The sequence below is a fragment of the Muntiacus reevesi genome, chromosome 3 (assembly GCF_963930625.1).
Source record: "Muntiacus reevesi chromosome 3, mMunRee1.1, whole genome shotgun sequence".
In the NCBI taxonomy this organism is placed as follows: domain Eukaryota; kingdom Metazoa; phylum Chordata; class Mammalia; order Artiodactyla; family Cervidae; genus Muntiacus; species Muntiacus reevesi.
This window is the reverse complement of record NC_089251.1, coordinates 8,043,028-8,069,273: the sequence shown is the minus strand read 5'-3', so window position 1 is coordinate 8,069,273 and position 26,246 is coordinate 8,043,028. Positions and strand designations below refer to the sequence as shown.

Below are 26,246 nucleotides of genomic sequence, written 5' to 3'. Positions count from 1 at the left end.
AGAAGATTCTGACTTAGTCCTGCGCTCGGAATTCCAGCAGGGAGGCCGAGAGATCCCTGGGCTGATCCCAGGATGAAAGCAGAAGCCTATCAGGTGAGACCTTCTCCCAGCCCCCTGCCCACCCGCCCCAGGCACGCTCCCCCAAGGCCAGGGTAGGAGAAGGCCAGGTCTTGGGAATCCCTCCAGCTCCCCCTCCCCTCTGTGGCCCAGCCCAGGGCAGGCTTGGCAGAGGTACCCACACCTGTGAGTCACTCCGTGCCCCATCCGGTCAGGGAGCGGGAAGCCCAGGGATGAGAGGTGCCAGGTCCCTGGCTACTTGCTGGCCAGTGGCTGAGAAGCTCTGGTGGGAAGCAGCCATGGAGGAGCCAGGCCTAACGGGGTGTCCTCTCTCTGCTAAAACTGCCTCCTTCCAGGTAGGAGAACACGGTGACCTTGGACAGGCAGCCTTCTTCTCTAAGGCTATCTTTTGTATAATGAGAGTAGATAGACCTCAGGGATCCAAGCCATTAGTGATGATCATAACCTCATACTTTGAAATGGAGATCCAAGGGAAAAGCCTTGTCATCCTACACCTTGTTCTGAAGGCCTGGGGTGGTCCAGGGCCCCCCAACCCCATGGGCCTCACAGCTCCCTTTTCACCAACTGGAGGCTCCGCAGAAGCCTCCACCCGGTGTGGAGATAGGAAGCTCTGAAGGAGGACTGGACAGCAGGCGTGGGAGGTGGCCGAGGCGGCCTTGAGGATCTTCCTGTGTGCCAGGCCCCATTTACAGACTGGGTTTTGTCTGACCAATCTATGAGGAAGAGCGGCCAGCTCTATTTTAATAATGATAATGACAGTGGCACTACTGATCAAAGCGCTTTCTACCTGCTGGGCCCTGTGCCCGCTGTTGTCTGTGCTTGATGATCTGAGGCCATTATTGTCTGCATTTTAAAGATCTGGAAGGTGCGGGTAGGAGCATGTAAGGACTTGGCCTGTGGAAGGTTTCTAACCTCATTCATGTGTGGAGCCCTTGCTCTGTGCTCTGGGCCCAGCACCCCCCTTCCCACTCACCTCCAGACCTCTGAGGCTGGCAGGACTGCGACCCCTACTTTACAAATGAGGAAACAGGGCTTCAGGGGGCAAGGAGACCACCAGCTCAGAAGCGACAGAATCATGCTTGGAGGGGACCAGCTAGAGCTGGGAATGGGAACCCCAGGCTGGACTATGAGGGTCTGTAGACACTAGACAAGCTGCTTAGCCTCTTTGAGCCTGTTTCCTCCTCTGTAGAATGGGCACCACAAGACCGCCTCCCTCCCTCTCGGGATGGCTGTGCGGGGCCCTGTGAGGATCGCACGGCTGTTGTGGCTCAGCCAGCGTCCCCTGGGGCTGCACGCCAGGCTGGCCGCTTCCCCCGCGGCCCCCGACAGAGAGGACCTTCCGCCCAGCAACAGAGGAGCAGCCCCAGAAGCCAGGGGTTTGGAGTTATGGCTTCTTCAAGGTCAGCCAGGCCCCCTGGCTCTAGAGGCCAGGACCCCAGAGAGGTGAGGTGACCTGATACACAGTGTGGTCCCCTCACCAGGGGCGGCCTCCTGGGCTGGGGAGTATTGGCATTTTCCAGGGCTTCTCATCTCCCTCTGAACTGAGAGCCAGCTCAAGGCCAGAGCCCAGTTAGTTGACCAGATGACCAGGCACCCCCAGGGGCACAGAGCAGCTTGGGCGGGGTCCAGGGATGCCTGGGGCGCACTGTGGCTGTTGTTCAGTCACTAAGTCGTGCCTGACTTTTTGTCAACCCCACGAACTGCAGGATGCCAGGCTTCCCTGTCCTTCACTATCTCCCAGAGTTTGCTCAAACTCATGTCCACTGGGAGGCCTGGTATTACAGACCCCTGTGAATGACTACACCACTTCCCCTGTTAGGCCTTTGTTGTCTTCCCTGAGAAATGGGTCCCAGGTCAGACCTTCCCTCACAGGGTGGGTGTGAGGATCAAACAAGACAGATGTGTGTATAGTCCTTGCACAGTGCTGATGTCTAGGAAGAACTTGTATTGTTATTTAAGAAAATCCATGTTACCAAAAAAACAAAAAAAATTAGCCAGAGTTTCCCTAGCTTGATTAAAGGGGCTAAATTTGGAATCAAAAGGAGCTGGAACTGAGCTGAATCCTTGAACCAACTTGTTGGTTGGTGACATTCCCAGGTGGTTCCTTGCCTCTTGTCCCGTTTCCTCACCTGTAAAATGGGCTCAGTACAGCCCCAGGCAAGGAGGAGGCTCTGTAAATCTTATCTCCAGGGAGAAGGTGCCAAGGACCATCAGTTGCAGAGTGTGATAACAAACTGAGAAAACATGTTCCACACTTTTTTTTTCCCCTCTGAAAATTGGCAATCTGCTCTCAGATTTGAGCAAAGAAAGGATCGGCCAGTTCAGAGAGCCCTCAGGCCCTTCCGGGAGGTGGCAGAACTGAAGCCAGCCTTTCAGTGGCATGTCTCACCTCAAGGCTCCACACCACACACCTGGGGCCCTTCAAAAGGCCTTCTTGGCTATGAGTGGGGACCCCAGAAACTCCCAGGAGCATCTGGGAGCCACACCTGCTTCCAGGTCAGTTCTGGCCCCTGCTGGGCTTCAGTGTCCCCAGCTGCTGACCAGGAATGTTGATCACGAAGGGCTCTGAGGGATTTCCTTGGCAGTCCAGTGGTTAAGACTTTGCCTTCCAATGCAGAGGTGAGGGTTTGATCCCCGGTAGGGGAACTAAGATCCCAGGTGCCTCTCAGCCAAAAAGACCCAAAATATAAAACAGAAGCAATATTGTAACAAATTCAATAAAGACTTTAAAAATGGCCACATCAAAAAATCTCAAAAAACAAAGACACAGTAGAGCTCTGAGGTGCTGGTCACCTAACATGGAAGGAATCATTCATTCTTTTTCCCACTTAGGCATGTTACCAGGGGAAAAACTATAAAATACATACAAGCAAAATGAAGGTAACAGTCACCTGTAAATAAAATTTTTTTAAAAGGAAAAAAAAATATATATATATATATATACTTATAAAAGAAGTCACTTCTAGCCTTACCTCTCAGAGCTGATCATAGTTACCTTTTTGGAGAAAAATGCCCAGGCTGCTTTCTAAATTGTAATTATTTGAACAATAGGATCCCAGTGTCCATACTGAGTCATCAAAAGGTTTGTTCCCTTATTAACAAACCTTTTCTTATATCAAAATTTACAATGTTCTGTTAGAAAACATTTATTTTGAAATGCTGATACAGTCACATGGTTTACAATCTAAAAGGTACAAAAGGGTAGATGCCAAGAATGTGGCAAGGGGACATTTGATCAGAGATCTGAAATGATCATGAGTTCGTCACGTGAACTTTAGGGAGAAGAACATTCCGGACCGAGGGAATCCCAGTGCAAAGGCCCTGAGGCTCTGTCCTGCGCTCACTCTGTATGACCTTGGGCTGGCTGAGCAGCCCCTCTGCCTCAGTTTCCCATCTTCATCACAGTACTCCTTAAGCTGCTGTGAGGATTAAATGAATACCGTTCATGCTAAGTGCTCAGTAGGTGTGGACTTTCACAAAGGTGGGCGTGAGCATGGTGTGTTTGAGAATCAGAGGAGACCAGCAGGGCTGGGGGCAATGATAAGATCCAACATTTGGACTTCATCCTAAGTGCGGTGAGAATCCATGGGGAGATTTGAATCAGGAGAGAGGAGATCTGGTTTTATCAAAAATGATGAAGAACAGAGATTTCCTTGGTGGTCCAGTGGTTAAGATTCCACACTTCCAGTGCAGGGGGTGTGGGTTTGATCCTTGGTTGCGGAACTAAGATCCTCCATGTCACGTGACATGGCCAAAAAAAGACAAAAAAAAAAAAAAAAAGGGAAACAATTGTGGTTGTAGGGGTCAAGAGGAACAACAGTAAGGAGGCAATAGGTTAGACCAGCAGTAGTGGCCTGGGCCTGGAGGGATGGCAGTGAGTCCTAGCTTTATTTATTTATTTATTTATTTTTATAATTGTATTTATTTATGGTTGTGCTGGGTCTTCGTTGCATTTCTCCAGTTGCAGTGAAAACAGGGGCTACTCACTAGTTGCGGTGCCTGGGCCTCTCTTGTGGCAGATTCTCCTGTTGCAGAGCACGGGCTCCAGGGCGTGGGGGCGTCAGTAGTTGTAACACGTGGGCTCAGTAGTTGCGGCTCCCAGGCTCTAGGGCACGGGTTCAGTAGTTGCTACACGGCACGTGGGATCGTCCTGGGTTAGGGATCAAACGGTGCCTCCAGAATTGGCAGACAGATTCTTTACCCCTAAGTCACCAGGGAAGCCTAGCTTTAGACTTGAGCCCCCTGGGTGGAGCTGTTCTCCAAACTGAAAAGCCCTGGGGAGCAGCTGAGATGCCTTCAGACGCTGAGAGGTCACCAGGCGCTCATGTCGGTAGCCAGCGAAGAGGGACATTTGAAAGTCAAACATGGTCACAGACCCGGGACAGCAGGGAGCACCTCGGGGAGAGAGGCATGAGCCTCTGGCCACCAACAGGAAGAGGTCGGAGGGGAGAACGAAGGGCCAGTAGGGCTCACCCAGCCAGGAAGGAGGAGGACGGGGAGGGGAGGTGTCCGGGAAGCCGAGAACAAAGGGTTTCAGGAAGAAGGACGTCATCAGGTCATCAACTGTGTCACCTGCCACCCGATATGGAGAGTGATAAACAGCACGTGGGGCCCTGAACACAGTTCCAGTTGTTGGTTTCCTCGGGGTCAACCTTAGAAGCAGTGGAACTGCAGGGTCAGAGGGAGGCCCATTTTTAAGGTCCACTGCCCTCCTCACACACTAAATCCATTCACACCTCTGTAGCCAAAGTTGGGGTGAGGATAAGAAGAGGCTATCCCCATTGAGGATATGGAATTCTGTTTAAGACAAGTTTCTTCTCACCCAGCGACAGAAAAGAGTTTTCATGTAGGTCCCTGGATATAAGCTGACATCCAAAGGTGGGGGGAGTCCTTATGTATCAGAGGGTCTGAATCTGGATGTGGCATTCGGAAATGTACCCTCCCTTCTGAATGCTAATCTTCTGCATAAACCTGCCAAAGAGCTTGAACCTCCTCTGGTCTTCACAGAACCCTGGGTGGGGGTGGGGAACGGGCAGCGGAACCCTTCTAGTCCTGGCTCTCTGGAAAGCCTTTGGAGACTCTTGGCGTCATCAAGACCCACCCTCCCCTAGAAATTATGAGATGGGACAGAACTCATTTCAGCCTTGTCCTATTAAGGAGAAGACTGCAAGTCAAGACAGAATCAGAAATAGGAAGCAAATTGCCCAAGGTCACACGGCGCATCAACAGCAGAGATTAACCAGACCAGTGGTGGCGAGTTGGGGCAGGTTTTAGAGCCAGCAAATCTGGCTTTGTGTCTTAGCTCCGCCACACACTGTCTCACTCTGAATGAGTTGCTTACCCTCTGTGAGCCTTCATTTTGCCACCTGTCAAATGGGGATAATCTTTCATTCATATCATTCTTGTGAGGATTAAAAAGAGATTGCAATGCTCGCTTCGGCAGCACATATACTAAAATTGGAACGATACAGAGAAGATTAGCATGGCCCCTGCACAAGGATGACAGGCAAATTTGTGAAGTGTTCCATTAAAAAAATAAATAAATAAAAAGAGATTGCAATGCCAATCCCAGGGATAAATGCTAAAGGAACCCACCCAAAAGAGCAAAGAGGAAAAGTTTAGGGGAAAGGTGTTTCAGGCAGAGGTAAAAGTTGTGAACATGAGCTTGGCCAAGACCAAGTCCCGAAGTCTGCCAGCTGTCACGATGAGGCAGGAGAGAGAGCAGTAACTCAGGCAGATCTGAGTGGAGAAAGCCCAGAATGCTGCCTTTGCTGACCTGCTGTGTGGCCCCAAGCTGTCTCTCTCCCTCTCTGGTCCCCAGCCTCCCGTTCCTACAGGCTTTAAACAGAGATCTCAAATCTTTATTCTTTGCAAGTTTCATTCTTCACTCTTCTCTTGCTCCCTGGGCAGGGCGCTCCAAAAGCAGAGCCTTGTCATCTGTCCCCACAAGCCAGTGTCCCCAGCATGGAGCCCAGGTCTGGCAGAGACAATTTCTCACCAAATGAATGCATGAATGGATGGATGGATCCACCCTTTCCCTTTGGGAGAGTGGGGGGTTGAAGCAGGACCCCCTGGCCCCTCATTACCCTCCGTGCATGCCTGCAGACCTGCCTCCCATGGGTGGACACTGGCCTGCTTGCCAGTTTCCTTGAGTCCTTGTTTTCTTTGCTCTCCACACAATGGATTTGTTTCTATTGTTTTTTATGGAGAATGAGAACCCCTTCACCGTATCGCCAAAAGGCCAACAGTGGTTCTCCAGGTGTACTATGAAAGTGCTTTTGATTTTCTCCTTTATACATTCTCTACTTTCTTGTACAAATATCTGTGGCTTTTCAAATAAAAAGCAATTTCCCTGGCGGTCCAGCGGTTAAGACTCCATGCTCCCAGGGCAAGGGGCCCTGGTTTGATCCCTGGTCAGGGAACTAGATCCCGCATGCCACAACTAAGACCTTGTTGGTTTTCAGTTGCTCAGTTGCGTCAGACTCTTTGTGACCCCATGGACTACAGCACGCCAGGCCTCCCTGTCCTTCACTGTCTCCTGGAGTTTGCTCAGATTCGCGTCCATTGAGTCGGTGATGCCAGCCAACCATCTCATCCTCTGTCATGCCCTTCCCCTCCTGCCCTCAATCTTTCCCAGCATTAGGGTCTTTTCCAATGAGTCAGCTCTTTGCATCAGGTGGCCAAAGTACTGAAGCTTCAGCTACGACCTGGTGCAGCTTCACCTAAGACCTGTGTAGCCAAATAAAAAAATTTTTTTAAAAGCCATAATGCAAAGGAGATGAAGGGAATGCTAAAGAAATACAAATGACCTTTTTAAAAAAATTAATTATTTTTATTTTGGCTATGCTGGGTCTTCGCTGCTAAGCAGGCTTTTCTCTGGCTGTGCAGAGCAGGGCCTACTCTCCAGTTGCGGTACACAGGCTTCTCATTGCGGTGACTTATTTTGCTGCGGAGCACAGGCTCTAGGCTTGGGCACTTCAGTAGTTGTGACTCCCAGGCTCTAGAGCACAGGCTTAGTGGTCCATGGGCTTAGTTGCTTTGCAGCATGTGAGATCTTCCTGGATCAGGTATCGAACCCATGTCTCCTGAATTGGCAGGCAGATTCTCTACCACTGAGCCACTAGGGAAGCCCATGATTTTTAAAGATAAAAAATGCTCACCCTCCTTCATAATAAAATAAATGCAAAAGATAGCTACCCTGAGAATACATGTTTCCCCCTATGGGATTGGCAAGATCAGAGTTGGCTAACGGTGTGTGTTGGTGAGGAAATAGCTGGCTCATGCCCCTCAGGGCCACAGGGGTAGAAACTGGCCTTGTCCCTATGGAGGACAACGTGGCAATCTATATGAAAGTGTCAAATGCACATCACCTTTGATCCAGCCATTGCACTTCCTGGAATTTATCCATCAGATGTGCTCACACATGGAAGGAATAATGTTACCCACCATAGCATTGCTTGTGATGGCCAAATACACGACAGTACTTCCACACCAAAGAGTACTATGCAGCTTTGAAAAGGCAAATTAGCCAATAGGGCCTCTCTTATGTGGCAACATGGTCCAGAATAAGGTCTAGAATATAAAGTTATATGGAGAAAGTTCAATGCAGACTCGTGTGTATAGTCTGCTGCTATCTTTGAGTGTAAAGAAGTGTGTGTGTTAATTGCTCAAGTCATGTCTGACACTTGGTGACCCCATGGACTGTAGCCCAGTAGGCTTCTCTGCCCATGGAATTCTCCAGGCAAGAATACTTGAGTATAAACAGGAAATCAATATATATTTGTATTTCCTTGTAATTGCATAAAATGTCTCTAGAAAAATCACAAGAAGCATAACTTTGCTTTTGGGTGGGGGAATTGGGTTGCTAGGACCTGGGGTGGGAGGGAAGCTTTTCCCAGTGTATCTTTTCATATCTCTCACTATTTAAATGATATGATGTATTATCCATCCAAAAAAAAAAAAGTGAGAATTTAAAAACAAAATAAAAAGTAAGGAACAGTTTGAATATGACAAAGAAGATAAATCTATCGCATTCCTTCCCCTCTTAAATTTCCAGGTGTCATTGACTATAAAAATTGTCCTTGGAAGGAATTCCCTGATGGTCCAGTGGTTAGGACATGGTGCTTTGACTGCTGGGATCCGCCAAAAAAAAGTGGTCCTTATAGACCATGGAGGAAATGTCACTGGGTAACTTTGCCAAGGCTTCCTGTTTTTGTTGTTCAGTCGCTAAGTCATGTTTGACTCCTTGTGATCCCATGGACTGTAGCATGCCAGGCTCCTCTGTCCTCCATCATCTTCCGGAGTTTGTTCAAATTCAGGTCCACTGAGTCAGTGATGCTATCTAACTACCTCATTCTCTGCTGCCCCCTGCTCTTCTTGCCTTCTGTCTTTCCCAGCATCAGGTTTTTTCCAATGACTCGGCTCTTCACATCAAGTGACCAAATTGTTGGAGCTTTAGGTTCAGCATCAGTCCTTCCCATGGATATTCAGGATTGATTTATTTTAGGATTGACTGGTTTGATCTCCTTGGCTGTCAATAAGAATTACCAAAGGTGGGGGGAGAGAGAGGGTTAAGCAAAAGAAAAAAAAACATTTAATGCCATTTTATGATAAATTTTATGCAGTTATTAAATTATAATATATAAAGAAAGTTTCAATTATTTTTTAAAAAGAAGAAAACTAAGCAAGACAACGACCTATCCATCTCCCATGGGGCAGGGGTGGGGGCACCCAGCAGTGATATGAACAGTAGAAGTCTAACCAATGACAGAATCTTCCCAACACATATGTTTACTTCAAAATCAAACAATCTCTGGTAAATATTTAGACCCAGTGTCTGCAGGAAAGAGGGAGAGACTGCTGGTACTGAAATCCCATCAGTTGTTAAAAAAGTGAAAGTGAAAGTGAAGTTGCTCAGTCCTGTCTGACTCTTTGCAACCCAGTGGACGGTAGCCCACCAGGTTTCTCCGTTCATGGGATTCTCCAGGCAAGAATACTGGAGTGGGTTGCCAGTTCCTTCTCCAGGGGATCTTCCCGACCCAGGGAGCGAAGCCAGGTCTTCTGCATTGCAGGCAGACGCTTTAACCTCTGAACCACCAGGGAAGCCCAAAATTGTTAAGGGACTGCCTTTTGTCCGAGAAAACTTCTCCAGAAGCTTCTTGCAGCAACTCCCCACCCCCACCCAAACACATACACCTTTCCAGGTCTCAACTGTAGAAAGGAAATCTCCATACTACTTTTTTTCTATGCTAGCAGTTGGGACCAAGAAGGTCATATACAGGAAGGTCATATACCAATGAACAGGGCCCAGGTTCAACCTGTGGTCATGGATCTAATGGGGGGCCAAGAAATAAAGTAAAAAAAGATTAAGAAAAGTAAAACAAAAATATTTTTAAATAAAGAGCAAAAGTGTTAATTAAAAAAATTAAGTCATAGACAGAAAAAGTTCTGAAAACTCCAGGACAAGCCTGGATCCTCCACCCACAGGTAGGACAGATTACTGTCCTCTCTGATGGCAGCTCTCTCTAAACAGCACATCTTCCGAGTTGCAAATTTGATCTTGTCATCCTTTCTTAGAACCATTTTATTGTAATCCAAATCTAAATGCAGTTCAATTTCTTCTAAGGCCACAAGATCCTGCTGGATCTGGCATCCTGTCACCCTGGGGCTCACTAACTGCGCTCAGTCTCCACAGCTCATGAGGTCAGGATGTTGCCTTTTCCAGGAAGACTTCCCAGGCTGCCCAGGAATGGTTAGGGGACCCAGCAGCTGTAGGTGCCTGGTTTTTGGTCTGTTACGCCACAGTCGAGCTGTCAGATTCATGAGGGCAGAGGCCGCATTCCTGCAGTTTGTAGTCTCTGTGTTGGGTCGGGATGTTTTGGGAGCTATGATTCAGTGATCTCCCTGAGGTGTCCACCAGTTCTATCATTGTATCCTGGCTCGCTGATTCCTAAAATGTCGATGTTCACTCATGCCATCTCCTGTTTGACCACTTCCAATTTGCCTTGATTCATGAACCTAACATTCCAAGCACCAGTTAGAACTGGACATGGAACAACAGACTGGTTCCAAATTGGGAAAGGAGTATGTCAAGGCTGTATACTGTCACCCTGCTTACTTAACTTATATGCAGAGTCCATCATGAGAAACGCTGGGCTGGAGGAAGCACAAGTTGGAATCAAGATTGCTGTGATATCAATATCAATAATCTCAGATATGCAGATGACACCACCCTTATGGCAGACAGCAAACAATAACCAAAGAGCCTCTTGATGAAAGTGAAAGAGGAGAGTGAAAAAGTTGGCTTAAAGCTCAACATTCAGAAAATTAAGATCATGGCATCCGGTCCCATCACTTCATGGCAAATAGATGGGGGAACAGTGGAAACAGTGGCTGACTTTATTCTTCTGGGCTCCAAAATCACTGCAGATGGTGATTGCAGCCATGAAATTAAAAGACTCTTATTCTTTGGAAGGAAAGTTATGACCAACCTAGACAACATATGTTGTCTAGGACTGATGTTGAAGCTGAAACTCCAATACTTTGGCCACCTGATGTGATAAGCTGACTCATTTGAGAAGACCCTAATGATGGGAGGAAGTGGGTGCAGGAGAAGAAGGGGATGACAGAGGATGAGATGGTTGGATGGCATCACCAGCTCAAAGGACATGGGTTTGGGTGGATTACGGGAGTTGGTGACGGACAGGGAGGCCTGGTGTGCTACAGTTCATGGGTTCGCAAAGAGTCGGACATGACTGAATGATTGAACTGAACTGAACATTCCAGGTTCCTATACAATGTTGCTTTTTACACCATTGGCCTTTGCATATCACCAAGCACATCCACAATTGGGAGTTGTTTTTTCTTTGGCTTCATCTCTTCATTCTTTCTGGAGTTATTTCTCTACTGATCTCAAGTGGCAAATTAGGCACCTACAGACCTGGGGAGTTCATCTTTCAGTGTTCTATCTTTTCACCTTTTCATACTGTTCATGGGGTTCTCAAGGCAAGAATACTGAATTGGTTTGCCATATCCTTCTCCAGTGGACTACATTTTGTCAGAACTCTCCACCATGACCCGTCCATCTTGGGTGGCCCTACACGGCATGGCTCATAGTTTTTTTGAGTTAGACAGGGCTGTGGTTCATGTGATCAGGTTGGTCAGATTGGTTATGCAGATGACACCACCCTTATGGCAGAAAGTAAAGAATAACTAAAGAGCCTTGATGAAAGTGAAAGAGGAGAGCGGAAAGTTTGGTTTAAAGCTCAACACTCAGAAAACCAAAATCATGGCATCTGGTCCCATCACTTCATGGCAAATAGATGGGGAAACAGTGGAAACAGTTCAGTTCAGTTCAGTTCAGTTCAGTCGCTCAGTCGTATCTGACTCTTTGTGACCCCATTAGAACTAACACCCGAAAAAGATGCCCTTTTCACTATAGGGGACTGGAATGCAAAAGTAGGAAGTCAAGAAACACCTGGAGTAACAGGCAAATTTGGCCTTGGAGTACAGAATGAAGCAGGGCAAAGACTAATAGAGTTTGCCAAGAGAACACACTGGTCATAGCAAACACCCTCTTCCAACAACACAAGAGAAGACTCTACACATGGACATCACCAGATGGCCAACACCGAAATCAGATCGATTATATTCTTTGCAGCCAAAGATGGAGAAGTTCTATACAGTCAGCAAAATCAAGACTGGGAGCTGACTGTGGCTCAGATCATGAACTCCTTATTGCCAAATTCAGACTTAAATTGAAGAAAGCGGGGAAATTCACTAGACCATTCAGGTATGACCTAAATCAAATACCTTATGATTATACAGTGGAAGTGAGAAATAGATTTAAGGAACTAGATCTAATAGGCAGAGTGCCTGATGAACTGGACGGAGGTTTGTGACATTGTACAGGAAACAGTGGCAGACTTTATTATTCTGGGCTCCAAAATCACTACAAATGGTGACTGTAGCCATGAAATTAAAAGACGCTTACTCCTTGGAAGGAAAGTTATGACCAACCTAGACAGCATATTAAAAAGCAGAGACATTCCTTTGCCAACAAAGGTCTGTCTAGTCAAAGCTATGGTTTTTCCAATAGTCATATGAATGTGAGAGTTGGTCTATAAAGAAAGCTGAGCACCGAAGAATTGATGCTTTTGAACTGTGGTGTTGGAGAAGACTCTTGAGAGTCCCTTGGACTGCAAGGAGATCCAACCAGTCCATCCTAAAGGAAATCAGTCCTGAATATTCATTAGAAGGACTGATGTTGAAGCTGAAACTCCAATCCTTTGGCCACCTGATGTGAAGAGCTGACTCATTGGAAAAGACCCTGATGCTGGGAAAGATTGAGGGCAGGAGAAGGGGATGACAGAGGCTGAGATGGTTGGATGGCATCACTGACTTAATGGACATGAGTTTCAGTAAACTCCGGGAGTTGGTGGTGGACCAGGGGGACCTGGCATGCTGCAGTCCATGGGGTCGCAAGACTGAGCGACTGAACTGAACTGAACTGAACTGGTCCCGGCTCTCAGCTGGTTCTGGCCTGGAGCACGGCTGCTGACTGGGACTGGCTATTTGGGGTGGGTGAGGGGAGTGCGGCCAGATCCTGGAGAAGACGACGAAAAGAGTGCGTATTTTCCTAAGGCAGAGGACTCCCGCGGGACCGTGCCCCTCATAAACAGGAACGAAATCTCCGGCCTTCGCTGGGGCCGGCCCCTCACAACGATGGCGTCGCGCAGACTCTTATTGGTCGCAGTGGGCTCGACGGGCAGCGCTGATTGGCGAAGAGAGGAGGCGTGTCGGGGGCGGGCCCAGGAGCTCAGTTTTTTTCGGTCCGGGCCTAGCGTGCAGCTGCCTGCCGCTCTACTATGTCTCGGGCACGCTGCCACGCTCTCTTCCTGGCAGCGGTTTCTCCGCGTGGTGCAACAACCGGGGTCGCAGCGCGGCGAGGCTTGAGCGCGTGGCCTGTACTGCAGGAGCCAGGCATGGAGTATCAGGTATCTTTGCCCGCCGGCGGGAGGTCGCGTAATGACTCGTGAGCCAGCCTGAGGTTACTTAGCATCTGGTCTGCGCCAAGCTGAGAGGGTGGCCAGGAGCCTGGGACTCGCTGGGGTCGAGGGGTGGGGCGGGCGGAGACCTTCTGGAGTCTGGAGGTGGGGACAGGCACCAGGAAGTTGGGCCCGGCTCTACCGGATTTGGGAATTCTGAGGTTGAAGTGAACCGCGGTTGGAAGAGACGAAAGGGGTGCCTGGTGGTAGGACCAACGGCTCAGCTGAGATTCTGGAGTTATCACAGTGTCTCCGGACTCCGAAGCAGCAGTTGGGGGTGGGGGAGAGGAGAGGCATTAGGGAGTTCAGACTTGGGAGTTCAGACGGGAGATCCAGGAGTCTTGATGTGGGTTGGAGTCTCCAGGATTCAGGAAGAAGGAGATCCAAGTGCTTAGAATTGGGGAGCAGGCAGAACTCAGGAGCAGGGGTGGTGGTGAAAGAACATGGAAAACAAAAACTTCCTCCTGGTTCTGTGCCAAAGGCCAATTGCCAGAGACCAGCACAGGATGCTGGTCAGGCAAGCGGCACCAGTTTGACGAGTAGGGCCTGCAACCAGCCACTGAGGCCCTGAAGGATTATAAATATCACTCCCACTTCCACCACCCAGTGTGAACTGTCCTGAGGCTATACCTACCTGCCTTCTTGTCTGGGCCATCCTGGCACACCCTTCCTCCCTCTGAGACTCCTCTCTCTCAACTGGTTGCTTCAGGCCACTCTTCTCTGGGTTGGAATGTGGAATCCCAATCCTCAGGGTTAGGCATGGAAGCCTCCTGGAATTCCTAGTTCTAATTCCTTCAGTTTTAAGATCCTAGCCTTCTGTGGTTCTGGCTCTACTTTAGGAGGGCCAGATATAGTGATATAGTGTGAACTATGGAAGGAATTGGGCTTTCCCAGTGGCTCAGTGGTCAAGGATCTACCTGCCAGTGCAGGAGATGCAGGGGACATGGGTTCAATCCCTGGCTCAGGAAGATCCGCTGGAGAAGGAAATGACAACCCACTCCAGTATTCTTGCCTGGGAAATCCCTTGGACAGAGGAACCTGGTGGGCTACACTCCATGGGGTTGCAAACAGCTGGACATGACTGAGCATGACTGAGCATATACGCACACACCCACACATGCATGGAGGAAATTAGGGCAAAGACCTGAGAGTGAAGCCTAGTCCTGTTAGTCAGTTTACCTGTTTTGCCTGGCACTCCCTAGGTGAAGCTGAACTGCCCCAGGCTCCCATTTCTGCCAGAGCTAGAAAGATGCCACTTCTTTCTCAGTGGTGCCTAACCTCTGGGCTGCGGCACCAGGGGCTGGCATGCCTAACCCCTGGCATGCTGTGTGCCCCTGTCCCCATGTGCCCCTAATGCACCTTAACTTGCTACCTGGGGCTCACTGCCAGGATGCTGTGCGCACACTCAACACCCTGCAGACCAATGCTAACTACTTGGAGATGGTGAAGCGTGAGCGGGGTGACCCCCAGACACAGCTGGAAGCCATGAAGCTGTACTTGGCACGGAGTGGGCTGCAGGTAAGGTGGGGAGGGCCTATAACCACCTCCACCCCCCACTTCTGTCTGTGCATCCTGTGGCTGATGCAGGGACCTTGTCTGTCTGTCCTAGGTGGAGGACTTGGACCAACTGAACATCATCCACATCACTGGGACCAAGGGGAAGGTGAATCACAGGACCCAGGGGTAGGGCGTCCTCGGGCTGGGGTGGGGGTTTGGGACCTGCCCAGACAAGACCTTTTCTTTGCAGGGCTCCACGTGTGCCTTCACTGAACGTATCCTCCGAAGCTACGGCCTGAAGACGGGGTTCTTTAGGTACTGAGGTACAGAGGGATGTGGTGTCTCCTAGCTGTCTGGGGGTCTCTGGATCCAACCTGCACCTCAGGGTCAGGGTCCCCCACAGGAACTCAGCTGCATGTCTCTCTGCCCAGTGCTTATTCATTCAACATACATTCAGTTAGCATTTAGTGTATTAGCCCAAGTTTATGGCAATCTCTAATTTTTATAATGCAAAGAACTTGAGGAGGGGAGCAGCAACTTGAATGGATAAACAAAATACACAGCTGGAAAAGTCAGATATCTTTTTAGTTCTTTTTTGGCCACATCATGTGGTATGAGGGATCTTAGTTCCCTAACCAGGGATCAAATCCGTGTCCCTGCAGTGGAAGCACGGAGACTTAACCACTGGACTGCCAGGGGAGTCCCTCAGATGTCTTTTTTTTCAGTTCAGTTCAGTTCAGTCACTCAGTCGTGTCCGACTCTTTGTGACCCCATGAACTGCAGCACGCCAGGCCTCCCTGTCCATCACCAACTCCCAGAGCCTACCCAAACTCATGTCCATTGAGTCGGTGATGCCATCTAACCATCTCATCCTCTGTCATCCCCTTCTCCTGTCCTGAATCTTTCCCAGCATCAGGGTCTTTTCCAATGAGTCAGCTCTTCACATCAGTGACCAAAGGATTGGAGTTTCAGCTTCAACATCAGTCCTTCCAATGAATATTCAGGACTGATTTCCTTTAGGATGGACTGGTTGGATCTCCTTGCAGTCCAAGGGACTCTCAAGAGTCTTCTCCAACACCACAGTTCAAAAGCATCAATTCTTCGGTGCTCAGCTTTCTTTATAGTCCATCTTTCACATCCATACATGACTGCTGGAAAAACCATAGCCTTGACTAGATGGACCTTTGTTGGCAAAGGAATGTCTCTGATTTTTAATATGCTATCTAGGGTGGTCATAACTTTCCTTCCAAGGAGTAAGCGTCTTTTAATTTCATGGCTGCAATCGCCATCTGCAGTGATTTTGGAGCCCAGAAAAATAAAGTCAGCCACTGTTTCCCTATCTGTTTGCCATGAAGTGATGGGACCAAATGCCATGATCTTAGTTTCCTGAATGTTGAACTTTAAGCCAACTTTTTCACTCTCTGTCACTTTCATCAAGAGGTTCTTTAGTTCTTCACTTTCTGCCATAAGGGTGGTGTCATCTGCATATCTGAGGTTGTTGATATTTCTTCCAGCAATCTTGATTCCAGCTTGTTTTTCCTCCAACCCAGCATTTCTCATGATGTACTCTGCATATAAGCAGGGTGACAATACTTGGGTGACAGGCCTTGATGTACTCCTTTTCCTATTTGGAGCCAGTCTGTTGTTCTATGTCCAGTTCTAACTGTTGCTTCCTGACCTGCATACAGGTTTCTCAAGAGGCAGGTCAGGTGGTCTGGTATTCCCACCTCTTTCAGAATTTTCCACAGTTTATTGTGAGCCACACAGTCAAAGGCTTTGGCATAGTCAATAAAGTAGAAATAGATGTTTTTCTGGAACTCTCTTACTTTTTCGATGATCCAGCGGATGTTGGCAATTTAATCTCTGGTTCCCCTACCTTTTCTAAAACCAGCTTGAACATCTGGAAGTTCATGGTTCATATATTGCTGAAGCCTGGTTTGGAGAATTTTGAGCATTACTTTACTAGCATGTGAAATGAGTACAATTGTGCAGTAGTGTGAGCATTCTTTGATGTTTCCTTTCTTGGGGACTGGAATGAAAACTGACCTTTTCCAGTCCTGTGGGCCACTGCTGAGTTTTCCAAATTTGCTGATATATTGAATGCAGCATTTTCACAGTATCATCTTTTAGGATTTGAAATAGCTCAACTGGAATTCCATCACCTCCACTAGCTTTGTTCATAGTGATGCTTCGTAAGGCCCACTTGACTTCATATTCCAGGATGTTTGACTCTAGGTGAGTGATCACACCATCGTGATTATCTGGGTTGTGAAGATCTTTTTTGTACAGTTCTTCTGTGTATTCTTGCCACCTCTTAATATCTTCTGCTTCTGTCAGGTCCATACCATTTCTGTCCTTATTGTGCCCATCTTTGCATGAAATATTCCCTTGGTATCTCTAATTTTCTTGAAGAGATCTCTAGTCATTCCCAGTCTGTTGTTTTCATCTATTTCTTTGCACTGATCACTGAGGAAGGCTTTCTTATCTTTCCTTGCTATTCTTTGGAACTCTACATTCAAGTGGGTGTATCTTTCCTTTTCTCCTTTGCCTTGAGCTTCTCTTCTTTTCACAGCTATTTGTAAGGCCTCCTCAGACGGCCATTTTGCCTTTTGCATTTCTTTTTCTTGGGGATGGTCTTGATCCCTGTCTCCTGTACAATGTCACAAACCTCCGCCCATAGTTCATCAGGCACTCTGTCTATCAGATCTAATACCTTAAATCTATTTCTCACTTTCACTGTATAATCATAAGGTATTTGATTTAGGTCATACCTGAATGGTCTAGTGGTTTTCCCCACTTTCTTCAGTTTAAATCTGAATTTGGCAATAAGTTCATGATCTGAGCCACAGTCAGCTCCCAGTCTTGTTTTTGCTGACTGTATAGAGCTTCTCCATCTTTGGCTGCAAAGAATATAATCGATCTGATTTCGGTGTTGGCCATCTGGTGATGTCCATGTGTGGAGTCTTCTCTTGTGTTGTTGGAAGAGGGTGTCTGCTATGACCAGTGCGTTCTCTTGGCAAAACTCTATTAGCCTTTGCCCTGCTTCATTCTGTACTCCAAGGCCAAATTTGCCTGTTACTCCAGGTGTTTCTTGACTTCCTACTTTTGCATTCCAGTCCCCTATAATGAAGGACATCTTTTTTGGGTGTTAGTTCTGAAAGGTCTTGTAGGTCTTCATAGAACCGTTCAACTTCAGCTTCTTCAGTGTTACTGGTTGGGACATAGACTTGGATTACTGTGATACTGAATGGTTTGCCTTGGAAACAAACAGAGCTCATTCTGTCATTTTTGAGATTGCATCCAAGCACTGCATTTCGGACTCTTTTGTTGACTATGATGGCTACTCCATTTCTTCTGAGGGATTCCTTTTTTTTTTTTTTTTTTTAAGATTTATTTATTATTTATTGGCTGTGGTGGGTCTTCATCACTGCTGTGCGGGCTTTCTCTAGTTGCGGCAAGCAGGGGCTACGCTTTGTTGTAGAGTGGGGTCTTATTGCAGTTGCTTTCCTTGTGGAGTACAGGCTTCAGGGCACACGGGCATCAGTAGTTTCCACACTCAGGCTCAGTAGTTATGTTGCATGGGCTTGGTTACTCTGCAGCATGTGGGATCTTCCCAGACCAGGGATCGAACCAGTGTCCCTTGCATTGCAAGGCAGATTCTTAACCACTGGACCATTAAGAAAGCCCACTCAGATATCTTTTTATTAACTTAAATTCCTTACACAGTTTTTAAATCACATAGAAATATTTATCAGTTTGGGTATCTTTGCCATAAGGAGCAGAAAGCCTGCCTAGAAAGGCTTAGACAGTAAGCATAGGGTATGATGCCCCTGTCGAGGTCTCCCTAGTAGGCAGCAGAAGGGAACCCTATCACTGTGCCAGCCTCATCCACTGCTTTGCCCGCTCGGCAGCGCCCCGTCTTGGCTGCATTCAAGCATCTAAAATCACACCACAGGATTGCAGTGAGCTGGTAGGGATAGATAGGGGTCCCTCTTCCCTGAAGCTATATGTGCCTTTCTTAAGCCCATCGCTGGCAAAGCAGTGGAATTAACATGCCAGTTAATCGCTCAGGTTTCAGTCCCTAAGCTCAGGGCATTCAAGATGTGTGCCTCCTTTTATTTTACCAGTTTTATCAAGTGACCTCTGTAAACAACTGAAACCAGCTGACTGAGGTCCTTTCAGATCAGTGTGTTTTCCCTCCACAGTTCTTTGTTCAAAATAGAGAAATGGAGAGGATTCATAATATGAGAGGATCTTTGAGGATTCAAACAAAAGCCCCAAATCTCTCATCTAAAATAATTTGAGGGGTTAAAAACTCAGCCTTCAACTTGGGCCCATGTGGCATCATGGGCCAGTCTGGGGCTGCACCTTGAACACAGCTGATGAGGCCTTGTCCTCAAGGGCAGGAAGACAGACAGACATTATGGGGGCAGATGTTGGCAGAGTAGCTGATGGGTATGGGCTGGGGTGGGGGGGGCGGATGGGGGTGTGCTATAGGAGCCCAGAGAGCATGCCTGACCAGCCTGGTGGGAGGATCCTTTCTCTCTGCTGGAGGAGTGGTCTTACTTGAGATCTGTGTAGTGGGCAGGTACACAAGTAGGCCTGGAGATAGAAAGTATGTGGGCAGGGGGAAGAAAGCAGGGCTGGAGGAGCTAAAAAATAGTCCAGAGGGGCTGGGGCACAGGGACCTAAGAAGGGCTGCAGGAGAGGTGAGGCGCAGAGGCCAGGGGAACCAGCGCTACTGGGGCCTAGGAGGCCGAGATGAGGAGCGAGAAGGGTTTTCAGCAGGATAGTGACACAGCCTGATTTGTTTTTCCAAAAGACGGGTCTGACTATGGGGCGAGGGTAGGGGGCAGCCTGGGGGTCTTGGGAAGGGAGTTTCCTCATGACCCTGGGTCTTTCGGCAGCTCTCCCCACCTGGTGCAGGTGCGTGAGCGGATCCGCATCAATGGGCAGCCCATAAGCTCCGAACTCTTCACCAAGCACTTCTGGCGCCTCTACCACCGGCTGGAGGAGACCAAGGTGCCTGTGCCAGAGGGCTGGTGGGTGGGCAGGGTAGGGGACCCCAAGTGGGTGGGTAGACCCAGAGGGTGCTGCGCATCCCAGGACACCATCTCCCCCAGCACAGAGGCTGCAGTGGCCCCGAGCTCTGACGTAATCCTGTCCATAGGACGACAGCAGCTGTGTCTCCATGCCCGGCTACTTCCGCTTCCTCACGCTCATGGCCTTCCACGTCTTCCTCCAAGAGAAGGTGTGTGTGGCCACCTCCCCAAAAACCCTGTGTTCCAGACCTTGGGAAGGGGAATCTCGGCAGGCTAAGGGCTCCCGTGCAGCGTCTGGGAGCCCCTGTGCCTCCTGCCATGCCCTCTGATCTTCTGCAGGTGGACCTGGCAGTGGTGGAAGTAGGCATCGGTGGGGCTTACGACTGCACCAACATCATCAGGTGAGGACGATGGCTTGGGGAGAGGGATGGTGGCCAGGAGCCCAGGGGCATCCTGGCCCTTTCGTTTCCCGCAGGAAGCCTGTGGTGTGTGGGATCACCTCTCTCGGCATTGACCACACTGGCCTTCTGGGGGACACGATGGAGAAGATCGCATGGCAGAAAGGGGGCATTTTTAAGGTGACCTGGGGAGGGGAGGTACATGGATGGCCTGACTCTGGCCCTCAAGATTCAGGGAAGGGGGGGGTGCTTATTTGTATCTTGACTCAAAATTAGGTCTTGGAATCAGTGGGGTCTGGGTTCTCAAGGGAGCTCTGTGTGGGACTGGAATAAGTTGAGCCCCATCTCTGGCCTCAGTCTCCCCATCGAGGGGTTCCCAAAGGTCCAGTGGGGGAAGGCTGAATGGGCTGCCCAGAAGCAGGGATGTGGGGGCCAGAGACTGGCGGTGGAGCACCCTGGGTAGCCCCTGTCTCACTCACCGTGTCCTCCACAGAGTGGCGTCCCTGCCTTCACCGTGCCCCAGCCTGACGAGCCGCTGGCAGTGCTAAGGGACAGGGCTCAGCAGATCTCAGTGAGTCTGAAGGAACTGCCGGGGGGCAGAGGAGGACTGACTGGGGAGGCACTTTATCCGCTGGGGCCTCGGTTTGCTCATCTGTGCTCGTCCAGCTGGGGTGCATCTCGGTTCTAGGAACAGGGTTTGGTGGGTTCTGGTTGATGGAAGGGCTGATGGCATCAGGGAGGGCCATCCCCTGAGCAGCTGCTGCCCGTCTCCCCTGCAGTGTCCCCTCTACCTGTGCCCACCACTACAAGCCCTGGAGGAAGGGGGGCCACCGCTGACCCTGGGCCTGGAGGGAGAGCACCAGCGGTCCAATGCTGCCCTGGCCTTGCAGCTGGCCCGCTGCTGGCTGCAGCAGAAAGGTTACCAGGGTAAGTGGGCAGGTCAGTGGATGGGCAGGGGACAGGTGGACCCGCCTCTGAGGGCCCTTAGAGGTGAGGACCGAGTCCACTGAAGCCCTCCCTCTCCCTTCCCTCCCCTGTCAGATGCCGGGGAGCTGAAGGCATCCAGGTCCAGCCTCCCGGGGCAGCTGCCCCTGGCACCTGTGTTCCAGCCCACACCCCACATGCAGCAGGGTGAGTTGGACCTTCCTGCCCAGCCAGGCCCCCTTCAGGTGTTTTCTTCTGGTCTCCTATTAGAGAGGTGGGACCAATGGTGCCTTAAGAGAAAGGACTCTGCTGAAGGCAGTAAGTTTCCCGCACTTTGAGTCCATGAAGTCTCTTTGAACCCGTTTCCCCATCTGCCAAGTGAGATGATGATAGGATCCACTGAGAGGTGCCGTCACTAAGGGACTGAGTCCGGAGCCTGGCAGATACGGGATAAAGTGCCCAACCAGCCTGTGGCAGCTGCCAGCATTGTCATGCTTGTCATCATCAGGAGACCATGAGAGTCTTGAGGACCGTGATACTCTTCAGACTTCTTGCTTCCCCTCAAAACTTTCAGCACATTGTAGGTCCTCGTGGCTGTTAAACCCCTTCAGCGGATGGTTCCAGGGTCCCCACTGTGTGCCAGGCCCTGTGTCAGGGCCGTGAAACAGTCCTGGAGCCAGGTGGGTTACATCCCAGCCCCAGGACTCAGGGCTTCCCTGGGGGTCAGCAGTGCAGAATTTGCCTGCAATGCAGGAGACGTGGCACACACGGGTTTAATTCCTGGGTCGGAAAGATCCCCTTGGAGAAGGAAACGGCAACCCACTCCAGTATTTTTGCCTGGGAAATCCCATGGACAGAGGAGCCTGGCGGGCTACAAGTCTTGGGGTCACAAAGCATCCGACGTGACTGAAGCGACTGAGCACATAAGTCCAGGACTCACTCGCTCTGTGACCAAATCTCTCTGAGTCAGGGTTCTCTGCCTGCATCTTAGGACTAACATATGACAGCAGCCCCCCTCTCAGAGCCACCTGGAAGATTCCACCAGATAAGGCAGCCAAAGAACTGATCCCAGCGACTAGGGCCCAGCCAGAAGCTTCTGGGCCGATCAGAGTGGCTAGCAACGAGGGCTCTGCGAGCGGGCAGGCAGTTGAGGACCACAGTGGGAGGATACGGGAGGGCTGCCTCGGGGCTGCGCCTGAAGGACTGCCTTGCTCCCCAACCCAGGGCTTCGGCACACGGAATGGCCAGGTCGGACGCAGTTGCTGCGGCGCGGGCCCCTTACCTGGTACCTGGACGGCGCTCACACCACCAGCAGCATGCAGGCCTGCGTGCGCTGGTTCCGCCAGGCGCTGCACCTATGCCAGAGGCCGGACAGGTGAGCGGAGGGCAGAGGCGGGGCTGGGGCGGGGGCGGGACCTCGGGGAAGGATGGGGCGGGGCTTGGTCAGCGGAGAGGGGTGGGACCTTGAGGAGGGGTGGAGCGTGGGCGGGGTTGAGGCTGGGTCGGGGAGGGGGCGGGACCTCGGGGAAGGATGGGGCGGGGCTTGGTCGGTGGAGAGGGGTGGGACCTTGAGGAGGGGTGGAGCGTGGGCGGGGTTGAGGCTGGGTCAGTGGGGGGCGGCGGACCTCGGGGAAGGATGGGGTGGGACTCGGGGACAGGGTCGGACGGGGACAGTAGGGGAGGAGAGGAAGTTTCTGGAGGAAGGATGGGGCAGGGCCCGCGGAGAAGGGGTGGGAGGCCCCGCCGCTCTGACCTCCCCCACCTCTAACCCCTCCCTCTCCCAGCGGGTCCGAGGTGCGCGTCTTGCTCTTCAACTCCACTGGGGACCGGGATTCCGCGGCCCTGCTGAAGCTGCTGCAGGTGAGGGACTGGCTGGGGTATGGGCAGCAGGCAGGCTAGCTCGAGTGCTGGCTTTGACCCCCAGCAGCGGTGCCTTCATCCCTGAACTTGTTTCCTCAGCTGGAGAAGGGCACTGATTGCTCATTCCCCTCCTGAATTGTATTATCAAAGCACTGGGCGCAGGGAAGTCAAGTCACAGGTCACTGCCCCCATTCTCCTCCGTGGTCACACTCAAGACCAGGATTATAGGCGGGACCAGGTAAGTGGTGTGAGGTGCAGGCTCTGGATTCACTTGCCAGGTTCCCTTCAGCCACTGGCATGTGACCCTGGATAAGAGTTGGCATTTCCCTGAGCCTCAATTTGCCTCACCATAAAACAGGGATGTTACTATGATACCTACCTGCTTCTAAACTTTGGTTTATCCAAGAAGACACATAGAACATAGATGGCCCATAAGTATATGAGAGGGTACTCAACATGCCAGATCATCAGTACAATGCAAATCAAAACCACAAGGAGATATTATTATCTCACACCTGTTAGAATGGCAGTCATCAAAAAGACAAGAGAAAGTAAGCACTGGAGGGGATGTGGCAAAAGGGAACACCTATGAACTGTTAGTGGGATATCATTTCACAGCAGCTATGGATAATAGGAAAATAATAGAAAGCTTTCTCAAAAAAGTTCAAAACTGGTATGTTATATGATCTGGTAGTTCCACTTCTGGGGATTTATCCCAAGAAAAAAGCACTAACTTGAAAAGATTAAAAAAATAATAAAGTTTGGTTTAAGGGGTCACTGGACTATTAAGCATAGAGGGAGGGGGCCCACTGTGCTCTGGGAAATTGAGTCTGCCCTGGCTGTCAAGGCTGAAAGGGTTCCTAGGGATCGTTTCCCATTTCATAGACAGGATGCTAAATCTGTCCTTCGTATCCACAACCTCGCTCCTTTGTGCTCAGTAGATGGGTCACCTTAAGCCAATGTGCATGCCCCCTCCAGTCTGTCTCCCTGTCTGTGTTGGGCTGTGCTGCCCAGGCCACAGGCCATATGGGGTACGCTGAGGCAGATGGGGAGGCAGGGGCATGGAAGTGTTGTGGGTGGGTTTATGCAGAAGTGCTCCAGTTCAGCGGCGGGGGGGGGGGGGGGGGGGGGGGGCATCTCTAGAGATGGGGACGTGGATGTGGACTCTGGGGGTGCTCTGTGGAAGTCAGGGTGGGGGGGCCTCCTCTCAGGCCCTGACACTGAGCTTCTCCCTTTGGCCTTCTAGCCCTGCCAGTTTGACTATGCCATTTTCTGCCCTAACCTGGCAGAGATGGCATCAACAGACAATGCAGGTGAGTTGACAGGCATAGTCCCTGGGGTGGGCAGGGGGCAGAGGGCCCTGAGGTGGATTGCTGTGTTGGTGACAGTGGGGGCTTTTAAACTGGAGGTCTTGGGTAAGAACTAGATTTGTTTTATCGTATAAAGCAATACCCTTTGGTACGTTTTGAATATTGTGTGTGACTGCAATACTAAGAAGGAATTGCTGGGGAAACAACAATTTTTCAAAATGTTTTCAAAATGCAGGATACAACCCAGTGATGGTTCTTGAAATCAGCTTAGCGGGTCTCAACCGGCATTTTAAATAAAATAGAATAGAGAGTGTCAGTGTGTCTTGCACAAAATTAAGGGTAGGTACTGTCTGATGACATTCTCTTCTAGACATATAAGTGTACACATGTGAGTCCTGGGCTGCTACTATAAAATGTATTCTTTTTTACTATGGGTTATATAAAAAATTTAAAAAAAAAATCTAAAATATACAGATCTCCAGGCCCCACATCAGTTGGCATGGGGATAGTCTGGGAATTTGCATTTGGAGAAATACTTAATGCCCACCTAGCGATGGACCTTGTGCATTTCACAGATGAAGGCAATGAGTTAGGGCAGAAAGAGGTGCTCCATGGGCAGAAGCCCCGACATTGAAGCTAAACTGCCTGGGCCTGTTTTCTCAACAACTCTGTGACAAATGGCAGTCACCGAACTTTCTGAGCCTCCGTTTCCTCAGTGCTAAGGATGGTCGGTGCTTGGATAGAGCCTGGCATTGAGCATGGGCTCACGGCATGCTTCCCCTCCCCGACCCTGGGCTGCCTCACTGATGTGTGTCCATCCCTGTGCCCCGCAGACCAACAGAACTTCACAGTGACACTGGACCAGGTGCTGCTCCGCTGCCTCACCCACCAACAGCACTGGAGTCGCCTGCACGAGGAGCAGGCCAGCCCGGACCCCTGGAGCACCCCCAGCCGGGAGCAGGGTGGGCCCGCATCTCTGCTGGCGCCTCACCCACCCCACACTCACAGCGCCAGCTCCCTCATCTTCAGCTGCATCTCCCACGCCTTGCAGTGGATCACCCAAGGCCGGGACCCTGTCTTTCAGCTGCCCCGTCCCCCACGGGGCCTCCTTGCCCACCCTGTGGCAGACAGCGGGGCCGTGGTACTCCAAGAGGCTGCCGCCATCCACGTGCTGGTCACGGGCAGCCTGCACCTGGTGGGCGGTGTCCTGAAGCTGCTGGAGCCCTCCCTGTCCCAGTAGCCCAGGCAGTGGGGTGGAGCGAAGGGGCGTCTGCCCTGCATCTCCCATGAACTCCTAAACTGTTTGCCTTTTGTGCCTTCCTGATTCTGTCTAGAGTGACCCAGGGTCTTGGGCTCTAAGCAGTGAAATAGAGAGCTGGAGGCAGGATGCCGAGCTCTCTCTCTGAGCCTTGGATGCTCCTAGCCTCTTCTTCCTGGTTCTCCAGCTGTTGGACCACACCTGACCGTCTAGTCCCTCTCTACTCCCATGCTGCCTGCTTCCTGTCTCAGGCCCAGCTTACTGTGTAAGCTGTCTGACCAAGCCTGGGGCCCTGTCGGCTGTTGGCTGCTGGTTGACAGATTTCCTCCTCCCAGTGGCCTTCTGGGAAAGGAGAGGGTCCCTGCCTGGGGCCCCCAGGGCGCAGAGGGTGGCTGAAATGATTTAAAGCTTTGAACTTTAAAAAAAAAAAAAAAGATTGGCTGGGACTTCCCTGATAGTCCAGTGGTTTTAAGACTCTATACTTCCAATGCAGAGGACGTGGGTTCGTTCAATCCCTGGTTAACTAAGGTCCCACATGCTGCATGGTATGGCCAAAAAAAAAAAATTAAAAAAGCACTGGCTAAACATTCGATGGGCTTCCCGGGTGGCTCAGATGGTAAAGAATCTGCCTGCAATGCAGGAGACCTGGGTTCGATCCCTAGGTTGGGAAGGTGCCCTGGAGAAAGAAATGGTTACCCACTCCAGTATTCTTGCCTGGAGAATCCAATGGACAGAGGAGCCTGGTAGGCTACAGTCCATGGGGTTGCTTGGAGTCAGACATGACCAAGCATCTAACACACAAACATTTGACTGACTTGACCTCCAGCTCCCTC

At 50.4% G+C, this 26,246-nt stretch overlaps 1 protein-coding gene and 1 non-coding gene across 7 annotated transcripts; both read left to right on the top strand.

The window, feature by feature from the left end:
* Positions 1-26,075, top strand: FPGS (folylpolyglutamate synthase). Of its 6 annotated transcripts, none has more exons than XM_065928398.1 (15): positions 1-93; positions 14,514-14,642; positions 14,734-14,787; positions 14,872-14,936; positions 19,529-19,643; positions 19,792-19,872; positions 20,003-20,064; positions 20,139-20,241; positions 20,555-20,632; positions 20,841-20,988; positions 21,103-21,192; positions 22,210-22,360; positions 22,770-22,845; positions 24,092-24,158; positions 24,989-26,066. In XM_065928398.1, the coding sequence occupies exons 1-15, from the start codon at positions 73-75 to the stop codon at positions 25,393-25,395; spliced, it is 1,647 nt and encodes a 548-aa protein (XP_065784470.1). In that variant the 5' UTR covers positions 1-72; the 3' UTR covers positions 25,396-26,066. The 6 variants fall into 6 exon arrangements, with proteins under 6 accessions (XP_065784470.1, XP_065784471.1, XP_065784467.1 ...); XM_065928399.1 differs by having other exon boundaries at positions 58-93; positions 14,544-14,642; positions 24,989-26,069; XM_065928395.1 differs by lacking the exon at positions 1-93 and adding an exon at positions 278-413 and having other exon boundaries at positions 24,989-26,068.
* LOC136165678 (U6 spliceosomal RNA) lies at positions 5,506-5,612 on the top strand. The gene has a single exon (XR_010662680.1). It is a non-coding gene; the product is annotated as a U6 spliceosomal RNA (small nuclear RNA).
* Positions 26,076-26,246: the final 171 nt, after the last annotated feature.

What these genes read in the sequence shown, in the direction of transcription:
- FPGS (XM_065928394.1), top strand. Translation starts at nt 12,945, where the DNA reads ATGTCTCGGGCACGCTGCCACGCTCTCTTCCTGGCAGCGGTTTCTCCG. An exon ending in AGCCAGGCATGGAGTATCAG is followed by an intron (nt 13,074 to 14,513) that starts GTATCTTTGCCC and finishes GCTCACTGCCAG; the next exon opens with GATGCTGTGCGCACACTCAA. An exon ending in GACTGCACCAACATCATCAG is followed by an intron (nt 20,065 to 20,138) that starts GTGAGGACGATG and finishes CGTTTCCCGCAG; the next exon opens with GAAGCCTGTGGTGTGTGGGA.